Source organism: Agelaius tricolor, unplaced genomic scaffold (assembly GCF_023055355.1).
Source record: "Agelaius tricolor isolate 1412-34295 unplaced genomic scaffold, bAgeTri1.0.p SCAF_13, whole genome shotgun sequence".
Lineage (NCBI taxonomy): Eukaryota > Metazoa > Chordata > Aves > Passeriformes > Icteridae > Agelaius > Agelaius tricolor.
The window spans coordinates 19,602,160-19,613,859 of record NW_027269273.1 but is presented as its reverse complement, the minus strand read 5'-3'; the positions used below and the strand labels follow the sequence as shown (position 1 = coordinate 19,613,859).

Sequence of the window (11,700 nt, the reverse complement as noted above, 5' to 3'; positions counted from 1 at the left end):
TACCTGGTAACTTCCCCCAGGTGGATGGGACACAGGGAGTACAAAGGCCCTGATGTCCTCTGGGTGGTGGCAGGAAGGTGATCATCTCCCAGTGCTTTTGGACTGGGTGCTGGCACAGATCTCCATGGTCCTCTGGCCAGACAGACCACTGCCCTTGCATAACAGGGAGGGTGGGAATGATTGCAGGAGTCATGGGCCAAAGGTGCTTCTGCTCAGCATCCTGCTCCCTCTCTTTAGGAAGGGGAGGAAGGGGGATGAAGCCCTGCATCCAGCCATCTCCTAGATCTTTTAATTGTATACCACACACAGACACACACACCTCCTTGTTCTCAACTTCCTCTGCCAGCATAACTGGAGAGAGAATTACAATGACACATAATTATAATGAAAAAGCTGGCTAGAAGCCATTCCAGTATTATAAAACAAGTCCCGTTTATTTTGTTTATTAATTAATAAATAATTACTTATTTGCAAATACAGTTGCATTGATGGAACATAGATCTTCTTGGACAGATGACTTCGGAAGGCACTGAACTCCCAAGGAGGAGCTGACAAAACTCCATGCATGTAGGCCATTTCAATTAAACTAAACTTTCTAAAACAAATCCAGCATTTTCCATGAGGAAATTCAAGCCCCTGGGACAGAGCCATGGCTGTGGGATGGCAGTCCAAGTCTGCCATGTGACAGCTGGACTGTTGGCATTGCAGTCACCCCACAAGGAGAAGGTGATTCAGAGGGAGGCAGTTCTGGCCCTAGAATGAAGGACTAGCTCAGTCAGGCTTGGCCTCAGTCACACCTGCCAAGGAAGAATCACCACTGTGAAGGAGCCTCAGGGCACCAAGAAATGCAACATGCACAAAGGCCACGGGCAGGAGAAGGAAACAGTGACAGCAATGTTCCCTTCAGCCTGTTGTGCTTCCATGCATACCTGTGTTCTTTAGTCCTAACCACAGCCTGCTGGCAGGGCAGAGCTTGGCTTGGTTTGCCTCAACACCTCTTTCACCTACAACTTAATGTCACTGTCACAAAACACTGCTTTCCTACAACTGCTTTCAGGACTATTGCACGTTTCCCATAGCACCCCTCCCCCCCAAAAAGGGTCAATTTACAGCTCTCATCTGCCTGGGACTGACCTCTTCAGCCCTGTTTCCCACAGCAGCAAGGGGGAACATCCCCCCAACAAGCACGAGCACAATAGGGCAAGGAACAGAAAGTGTTTGTTATTTGGAAAGTGTCATTTGTCTTCCTTTAACACACAAACATTTTGTGTTCACCACCACAGGCATTACTGCTTTCTTATACTGATATGCAAATGGCAGTTTTACAGCTATATTATATATATATATAGGGCTGTTTACATGGATGCATGGGTGTGTTTGTTCACACACACTCCCACAGCCTTGCAAGAAGTTGGCCAGCAGCATGGGCTAGGCCAGAGACAGCTTTGCTGATGGGTTCCTGCTCAATACCAGGCTGGGACCTGGAGCAATACTTTTCTAATATCATTCATGCCCTGTGACAAAGTGCAGAAAGCTGTGGATACGAGACAAAAACCACTTGGTTATCTATTCTCAAAACCCCTGTTTAATTTCACAGAATCATAGAATCATTAAGGTTGGAAAAGACCTCTAAAATCATTGTGAGCAACAGTTAAATTAGCACCAAATATTCACACCTTTTGAACACTTCCAAGGATGGTGATTCCACTGCTTCCCTGGGCAGCTTATTCCAGTGACTGAGCACCCTTACAGTGAAGAAATTTTCCTAATGTCTCATCTAAACCTCCATGGAAATTACCTCTCAGGTAATTTCCTCAGATGCTGTCACTTGTTACTTTGGAGAAGACTCTCACCTTGCCACAACAATTTACTTACAAATTCTCCAGGTCAAAACCCCCTCGGGGGGGGTTCAGAGACACAGCCCACTGTGAATGCAACTCCCTGAAGCTGGCAGAAAAGGCTGATGGAAATGAAGAAATCCTACTTGAAATGTATTTGGTGTCCAGTTCGGACTGTCTCCTCTTTAAATGCCCATGTTTCAGTTCACCTTAACAGCAGAGGGAAAAATACACCCTGCTTTCCTTACATACCTGGCAGCAGTATAATGGTGCATCCCATTCTCCACAATAAGAGTTTTAGGAGACCCTTGACAAAAGGGTTCAGAAGTGTGCATGTCTACAAAATAAATGACAGTTAAAGAAGTAAAAGGGACCTTTTTGAATACATGTGTACATTTTTGTCATCAAATTACCATTCATTTTTTAATCTGTGCACAGATACTTCATATCCATAGTCTTCCCTTGGAAAGGAAGCTTTTATCCTGTCCTCTGAGAGCCTACTTCTTGACTTGTGGCCCTTAAGGGCATTAAAATTCGTATTACCATATGCACACACACACACACACACACACACACACTCACAAAAATAAAAAAAGGGTTTGTGCACTCTGATGCGCTTTAAGATTTCATAGGTTTTGTCTAAATGCACCATGGAAAACTCTAATGGATTTATTTATCTATATTTTAACATGTGGATGAGATGCTGCTCTGTACTGGATTGACATTATGCTATATAGAGTGACAGCAACAGAGAAGTGCAACATGAATAGCACCATCAGTTTACAAAATATTGGTGACTAAAAAAAAATATTTATAGTAAGAGCCACTTCCCTCAATTTAACAACTTGAAAATGAATTCTTCTTCTGGAAACACTCTTGATTTTCATGTTTTTTTAAAAAACTTTCTCTCAAAATGAGCCTTTTTTCAGGGGAGACTGCATTTGCTGAATACCAAGTCAAAGTTAATTTAAATTTTAATGTTTTCAGAACGGGATCAAGGGATAATTCAGGCTGCAAAAGATCTCAGGAGATTTCTGGGTGAACTTGTGGTCAAGGAGGGTCAGCTCTGAGGACACCCCAGGTTGTTCAGAGCTTTATTCAGTCAGGTGTTGAAAACTTTCCTGGGTGGAAAACTGAACAATAAATGTTTATTCAAATATGGGCATTTGGCTGAATATGCATAAAACTCAAACATACCAACACAAGCTTCTTCATTTCCAACCCACACCTCTGCTGCAATCAAACCTACCAAATCACAGAATGTGTAACAGGTGAAAGCAACCATAGAAAATCATTAAAGTCATTAATCCAAACCCCACTGTAATCAGTGAAGTGATGCCCTTAGTGTTTGTCTAAGAGAAATGTCTCAGTAAGTGGCACTGAGGAAAGGAACTGTCTGGTGGGACCAGGACAGGTTATGAACACTGGGCTCTTGTCAGGGATGGAGGAAGGCTGAGAGCTGAATTCAGGTTAAGGAAGGAGAAAAACCACAAAGTGGGTCTGTGTCCCAGGAGAGGCTTCAGTCCTGGGAAATTTTCTGAAGGAAAACTCTGTCATAAATATTAACACTGGGAGAGTGGAGCAGTGCCTGTGTCCTGTCTCCACACTGTATTCATTAACAAAGGGCCTGATTCATCCCTTTCTTTTCAGGAAGGCAAGAACTGCTTCACTAAAAAAAATCCTGTAAAAATTGCCTAAGATGTGCATCAGGCTGAAAGTCACTGGCATAATTCTTCCTTAGAGCTTCTGCACATCAGTTATAACTGGGGAAAACAGTATGAAAATGAGACAGAAAAAACTAAGCCAATACTCCAAATACAGATATTTACAAGCAGGCACAATACATTCAATTTTTCCATCTTTTCACCTAGGTTTCCTCATTAACTATGATGATAAGAAAGAGCTTATGCAAGGATGAATGATATTTTCATACAGATTTTCAAAGAAAAGTGATAATTCAAAGAAGCACTTATTAATACTTTGGACGTTCTGAATATGTTGTTTGTTTGTTTGTATTAAATCACAGGATTCACAAGATCAAACTTAGGTACGTTTTTCAGCTTTTAAAAGTTAGTTTCATATTTCAGTGGGAGCCTGAAAACAAAACACATTTCAATTATGATAGCTAAGAATTTCTTGTCCTAAGGAACAATTAAACACTGTTGTGGGATTTCATTCAACCTTGCCCCTCACCAAAATATTAGGCCAAGTATCAAGATAACCTGAAGTTTTAAATAGCATTATAAATAAACCCTGACTCTGGGGGAACCTATTTGGATATTATCAAGAAATATAAAGAATTCAGCAGCATATTAGTGGGCACTGCAAAAGTATGTGGGAAATCTAGAGCAGCTGCAACTGTATTCTGGTTGTTTAAAAGGGATTTTTTTGACATGGCTGTTATATTGTGCATCCAGTATACAATCTTCTTGTCAATGACATCAGGGCAATCAAAGTGTGCAAAAAATGGATCTTGCATATATGGCATATTTGTAGCCACAGACTTTCTACCTGTCAATATAGTTCAAAGGCAGTGAGTGAGGAAAGTTCAGTAGATGCAGCATCAGTTCTAGGTCTCATAGGATGCATAGGATGGTCTCATAGATTTTATTTAGTGTCATGTATCATGCAACACATCTGGGCAACAGGACACTTGCTTTGGCTATCCCAGCCTTCTTAATGACAAAGCAGCAGCAGCAGCAAGCAGTGGCTTTACATTGTCAAATGTATTTGTCTAGCTGGCATTGCCCCTTCATCTCACTGATAATTTGGTGCTTACTCAATTTCTCTTTTCTTCTTGCATCTTTCAACATGAACAGCTTTCTTTTCCTTTCCCACCCAAACCACAATGAGATTCAGACAAAGTGTTGTACAAATATCAAATCTGCATGTGCTTTTGTGTGCATGTGTCTGTCCAAACAGTTCTTAAAAACACTAGCTGGCATGTTTTGTCACTTCAGTTTTCAAGATACTCCTTCAGCAGCAAAATCATCTAAATTGGTGAGGGTGACAATGCTAGTATTTTGGGTTGGGCTCACATCCTTGCCTAAGTGAACTTGAGTTTCTCCAGCATCTTGATGGTAGGAGTAGGAGGCTGGTTCAGTATCCACAGACTCAGAGTATCTGTAGTCCTGCTGGCCATCTTCAGGTAGTTCAGCTGGTTCTGGTGCAGCAGGCACTGACCAGGCAGGTTCAGAGAGTTGAGAAGGTGATTTCAGCACAGCTACCGATGAGGCTGGTAAAGGCAGCACTCTAGGGTAGGAGGCATAGGGAGAATTCTTCATTTCTGAAGAGATGGACTGGTGTAAGTTCTGTTCCAAGGAAGGGACTGAGACTTGAACATATTTGCCTGTTTCTGGGTCATAAAATGTCTTTACATTAGCTTCAGCTGGTAAATCAACTACGTAGTATTGACCAGAGTCAGGGTCCTGGAGGAGTTTACGCTGGGTTGAAGAGGGTGAAGAGCTTGCTGCTGGTGCAAGTCTAGATTTGCCAGGAGTGGTTTCTGTGGGAGTAAAAGTTGAGTGAAGGGGAGGATGAAGGGGAGAATATACTAAGGATGAAGCAGATGCTGTTGTCTCTCCAGAATGAGTAGACTTTCTCCCTACAGCATCTGCATGTTCAGTCTGATGGTTTTTCTGCTGCTCTTGCACCTTTTTCCTCTTGTTTGCCAGCTTTTTAGCCCGGCGCAGAGCCTTTTCTGTTTTTGGTGGCACAGTGGGTGGCTTGCCTGCTGGTCTCCCACCAAGTCCCCTGGACTCCAGTCTCCCATCTTCCCCTGTGACATCCAAAAGTAGATTCCTCTGTGCAGAATTGATTATCTCTTCTGCAGGCATATAAGCTTGCCTCTCTAGTGCCATGTTCAACAAGGCAGGATTTGTAACATCCCCTGTCTCTCTAAGGCCAGAAATAGTTGGTTTATCTGACAATGAACTAGCAGCAAGAGAGTGCGTCATGTTTCCTGACCTGGGGCTTCTAACAGCAGGGCGTGAAAGATTGTCTAACAAAGGTGCACCTTCTGTATGCAGGATATCCTCTAAAGTGTCATTGGATACGGAAGAACATGTGTGGTCCTCTAACATGGAGCCAGTCACAGGGGAAATTGTCTGCCTAGTGATTATTTTTTTAGCGCAAGAGCCCCCTTTGCGGTTAGATAAATGATGATTCTTGAAGTAATTTTTCTTTCTTTCTGCAGGATAGCTGCGGTTGTTTTGTGCTTGGTCATTTTCCAGACCTATAATTGGCTGTTCTAAGCTGTGTCTTGCCTTTGTAGGCTTCTTTTCACTTCTACAGACACTTTCCTCATCCATTTTCCCAAATTTATTTAACAACACATAAATCTTTTCATCTTCTTCTGTCAGTTTTCCAAATGAAAAGCTCTCTGTATTTTCCAGAAGACTGGGATCCACTGTTACTGAAGTAGATACAGACTCACTGGCTTCTTTTTCTCTGTCAGTTGCTCCATCTCTCACATTCTGCTGCCCTCTGTGTCTCGATGCCCACCAGCCAACCTCCTGGGCATGCAACATGTTTCGGTGCCGCCTGTTGTAAACTGCTGGGGACATAAACCTACGTTCCATTTCCCTATAACTGCTGCTCACTGAGTCATCCAGGGAGAATGACCGGAGCAGGGGCAGCTTGACAGCCCTTATCACCTGAGGTGACCTGAATGTGTTATCTTTAATCATGAACAGACTGGGTTTGGTTGAGCTTGAAGACGATGGTGTTTGTGGTTCCTCAGGCCTGGGGATGGACATGTCTCTAATACTGTCGGATGCAGAATTTGTGCTGTCGGCCTCTTCCCTTTTCTCTCTCCCTAGCTTCTCTTTCATCAAGCTCCTCTGTTCATTCTCAGTAACGCTTCCCTCCTTCTTCTCTGCTGCACCAGTACCAGGGCTGATACAAGCACAATATTGCAGTTCATCTTCCCCAACCTCTTTCCCTCTCTCCTTGTGTATTTTCTTACTTCCTGAACCCGTTTCACTGTCAGTCCTCTGGCTTTCTTGGAGGCACGTCTGCTCCATCAGGGGCACTGGCAGAAATGGCTCTTCCTGAAGTGGCTGCTCCACTGTGGAGACGAAGGATTGCTCTGAGGAACTAGTGCTTCTTTTGCCTCGTGCTTCATGGCCAGGTACCACAATCTTGGTTTGGGTGCCACTGTAAGGCTCATCTTCTACTGGTGGGAGTTGGTTCAGAAGTGTTTTGAAGGCAAAATTTTCATTCTGAATAGCAGCTTGTCTTTCATTTTCCTCACCCTGAACATTGTGATTTTGCATGGGCTGCCCAGCTTTTGTATCTACACTGTCTCTGCTGAATGGTCTCTGTGCTGTATACTGCTGATGTTTTCCTAAGTCAAGTTCATTTGATTCATGTCTGAACGAGGGGAAATTTTCATCATCCTCTATGTTTTTAACCAGATCTTGGTGTTTTGAATTGTCTTGCTTCATGCTGTCTCCAGTTTGGTAAAATGGAAGGGCCTCTGTTGTCTGGGGTGAACTCAAAGTCAGATAATTGCCTGTGAAGTGTCCAGTTAAATCGATTTTATTGTCATTTTCATGAGCACTGCTAGACAATACATAAGCTATATCACTCAATTCATCTTTCTCTGTAATATTTTTCTCGCTTTTGTCATGCGAAGTTGAGAATGAGGCATCCATTTTTGTACTCTCCTGCATATTTTCCCTGGTTTTATTTTTCTCCTCCAAGGCCCTTAACAGGGGAGAAGGGGTATAAATGCTTTTAACACGTTTGCGCACATCCTTTAGGTTAAATAACAGACTCGATGCTGTCAACCTGCAACTATCCCAGGACCTGTAATCATCCAAGGTGCTCTCCTCATTGTCTCTTGAGGCCGTGCTCTCTGTGGGAGGAGGTGTCAGTGGGATCAGCTCCCTTTCAGCAGTGTCCCCCTCCTGTTTTGGTGGTATGACAGGTGTTAGGAGTTCGCTGATGTTGAAAGAGGGGCTGATGGATCCAGGGGAGTTTGCCTGCTTAGCCAGAGGAGCCACATGCAGAGCAGGGTCAGCACCAGTCACCTTTTCAGACAATGAGGTCCTGTGGCTGTCTGTGACCTTCTCCTTTGCAGCCTGTCTCTTCCCTGCTGCCCTTTCTGTAGCCCTCTGTCTCCTCCAGGGTGGGCAGGCATTGCCCAGCTGGGGGCTCTGGGATTCCTCCTCAGCTAAGGTGGCCTGGGGTTTTGGTGGAGGAGGACTGGGTGTCTCAAACCTGAGTGAGGGTGAAACCATGCTATAGGACACAGACTGGGGTGACACAGAGGCTTGGGACAAGGCAGTGGGGGACAGTCGAGCTGGCACTGGGGGTGGTGGCACAGGAGGGGCTTCAGGGCTAGGGGATGCTGGGGGATGGCAGGGGGGTGGGAGGGGAGGAGCTGGTGGGGCAGGGGGTGGCCGAGGGGGACCCTGGGGTACATGGTTCCTAGGGGGAGGGGTGGGAGGGAAAACGACAGGGAATTTGGTTTCTAAAGGGTGGGGACCCTGAGGTACGACTCGGAGAGAGAAAGAAGCTTCTTGTAGAGTTGGCTTCATCTGAAATTCTTTCTCTTTCTTCTTAGCAACAGTGGTCGTGGCAGGTGACAATTTATGTTCACCTGTGTGGGATCCTTTAACAAATGGTGATTCTTCCAGGTATGCAAGACCTTCCTTTTCCATTTTTATGTCAACAAATTCCTCTTTTTCTGTCATTTTTTTATGATGAACATTCCATGATTCAAAAGCACTATTCTCACTGTGAAGAAAACTACCTTTTTTTGCTGGCTCACTAACTTTCAAGTTTCTGTTTTTTAAAGCCTTCTTAGAAGAATGGGAAAAATTTGACTTGGCTACTTTTGACATCTCAATCAGCACAGGATAATAACCATCAGAGTCCCCATAACTCAGGTCTATTTTATTAGGTCTTCTCTGTGGCTCATGTTTGCCACTGAGGCAGTGGCTACCTTGACTAGCCTCAGAAAATTCAGAAAGTTCCTTGTGGATGCTTAAAATGTCTGTATCATCCCAGGAAGCAGCATCATTGCCCTGATTTATTTTGTATTTTTGAAAGCTATTCTTAATGGGCTGCTTATTTGTTATCAGAGAACTTCCTGACCCTTGGTCTGCAGTCTTGTCAAATGTCTTAATCAATGAGGACACTTTTGAAACATGCTTATTGTTCCTTGAACCAGGGACTGGCAAGCCCAATTTCCTTTCCATGGCAAAGGTGTTGTTTTTAGCAATCCTCTTCTCCTCTGAAGCACACTTAGGTAACTGCTGGAATGTAGAAGCCCATATTGTATGTTCATTGTTTCTTGCTGTTAGCTTGTCACAGACATTGCTTTTCTTGATGTCATGGTTTAACGCCCCTGAGTGAATTTTAGCAGACAACTGGAGGGCAAAGTCGGGTGAAATGGAAAGTTCTGGTTCATTGTAAGGGTCTTCAAGTTCTGCTACACACAAACTTTTGAAAGCCCGAGCTGTGAGGCTGCTCACTTCTCTGTCTGTATCATCCAGGAGACTCCCAATACTTGAGGAATCACTGTGTCCTTCTGTATGTTTCTTATTTCCCTGCATTGTTCATGAGAGTCATGGGTGAAGTATCCAAAGGATTAATTTCAGATGTTGAATAGGCAGGTGACTTTGTGAGGCAGATCCAGCTGTTTGCAATTCACAAGCACAAAGCCATTCTTCCAGGTGGTGCTGCTGCACATTGACTCATCTTACAGAATAGCTGAAGGAAACTTTCTTCTCTGTAAAGCCAAAAATGACAAATTACTATTTTTCTATATTAACACTATTAGACAGAGAGAATTTTCCAGATTTATCAGTCACTGACTAATTTTGTGATGGTAGCAACACAGTGAAAAACATTAAAAAATCACTGTTATTTTGATAAATTCAAGTTGCTCATGGTAGATAATTTAATTTCTGGAAAGAGCCATTAAAAAAAGTGTTTTCATCTTATATAGTTTTTTGAGCTCTTAAACAAGGTCATAAGAAACAAATTTCAAGTACTTCCCTTTCCATACCTCCAACCATAAACACTTCCAAGTGCTGTGCATCCATTTAGAAAAGGAGGCTAGCCATTTTTGGCCAGGAAGAATTAGCAACAAAAGTTGCTTAAAAAAAGTTGTCGCTGAGTCCATCATTGCACACAAAGTCCAAAATGAAAGAAAAGTCAGTAAAACTTAAAACTGTCACAGCTTTGTCATGATAATTGCCATGAACAAAACCCTTGTCTGAGAAAACAGAATGGCACTAAAGGTAAAAAGGATTACTGTGCATGTTCCAGACAAAGAGTGCTGGGGTACAATTTAGGCATTCATAGCAGGATACAGTTGGGTTGTGTTGGTCTGTTGGACTGCAGAGGCTGCCAACATCAGCTTAGCCAGCAGAAGGCAGGAGTGCCCCGGGACTGTAGCAGGCCCACTGCAGTAGCACAGGGAACATTTGATTTCATCTCCAGCACTGCTGAGAGCTAAAGGTAACCCATTCAACACAATTGTAAGATACCACAGGCTGATTATGACACACAGTCAGGGCCCACAGTACTGAGGTTTTTGTGTATCTCCCGTCTGAACACAGGATGGGGGAATCTTTTAATTGAACAAGTAAAAACAACACAGACCCTTTGGCTGCACTTGAAATCTCTACGCTAAAATTTCTCACAGTTTCTCTGTAAATTTTTTAGATGCTTATTCTCACATTTGAGGACTTGAGCAGAGTTTTGACTAACTGCAGGGAGACTCAGTTTAAAAGCATACCCCAGAACTGGCTAAAACTTTAACACAAGTCCGGTTTGTATCTCCATTTCCTCCTTACAGTGGCATTATGAACTTGTGATGAGGTGAAACACCACAGTTCACATCTACAGTGGAAGACATCTACATCTCAGGCTTGAATCCAGTGATTCAGCTTGTAGAACTGAGCAATGAAATTCAGATCTAGATTCCAGCCTCTCCAGGTGTCCAAATCTCTGATTCCACCTTGGTCCATCTCAGTGAAACTCTTGGAAAGGACCTGTTTTTCTCTATGATGAACCAGTGCTGGTCAAAGTATGAAAGGTAAGAGGAACTGAGTTTAATCAGCTAAATTACTCTGGCTCAGTTGTTTCTTCAAATGAAAACACTCCTCACCTTCCTTTTCTAAATAAAAGACTCTCAGCCAACCTATTTTTAGACTCCAAGTATCACAGTGAATTTAGATCCTATCCTTCCAGCCATGCAATTCCAATGACTTATCCATAACTACAATAGATTTACACCACAAATAAAATAAGCCTAACAGAGCTTCTCCATCTTACTTTGTACAAAGATTTTTCAAAGATGAGTTTCACTCCCCTCACAGACATACATCCTTGTGTACAATGCAGCAAGAAAAAAGAGAAGACAAATGAAAGGTCATCCTGCTCCTGGTTTTGATTCTTAACGGTTATATAAATTAGAAATAAAGTATATACCTGCCTTATAATTTTACTTCTTGTTTTTAGAACTCACTCTCATACTTGTATTTGGCTTCTTTTCTGACCATCTTTAGTGAGGAGGTAGAAATAGTCCAGTGATGTAGATTCCACAGAAGCAGTGTCCCAGGATGTCTCTGGCCTTCAGCATTTTTTTGATCCTAAGTGAACTCTGCAATTTGAAAACAAAGGTATTTGTTTGCATGATCTGAGGATTGTTTTGTTCATTTATTCACTTCCATTTTACAACCATTTTAGGGCTGATTTACAGGATTTCTTACAAAAAGAGACAGCTGTCCATCCCAGAGAGACAATAACCAAATACCTGCTGGGTTTTGTGGAGAACAGTCAGGTTCCTAGCAAACAACTGTCACAATCTCCAACACACTCTGGTAGTCCCAGCAGGGACTGG

At 43.0% G+C, this 11,700-nt stretch overlaps 1 protein-coding gene across 1 annotated transcript; it reads right to left on the bottom strand.

Moving 5' to 3' along the window:
• Window positions 1-407: 407 nt before the first annotated feature.
• Window positions 408-11,456, bottom strand: CUNH10orf71 (chromosome unknown C10orf71 homolog). The gene is made up of 2 exons (XM_071439069.1): window positions 11,289-11,456; window positions 408-9,579 (listed from the first exon to the last, which is right to left on the bottom strand). The coding sequence occupies exon 2, from the start codon at window positions 9,401-9,403 to the stop codon at window positions 4,802-4,804; it is 4,602 nt and encodes a 1,533-aa protein (XP_071295170.1). The 5' UTR covers window positions 9,404-9,579; window positions 11,289-11,456; the 3' UTR covers window positions 408-4,801.
• Between the last annotated feature and the right edge of the window lie 244 nt (window positions 11,457-11,700).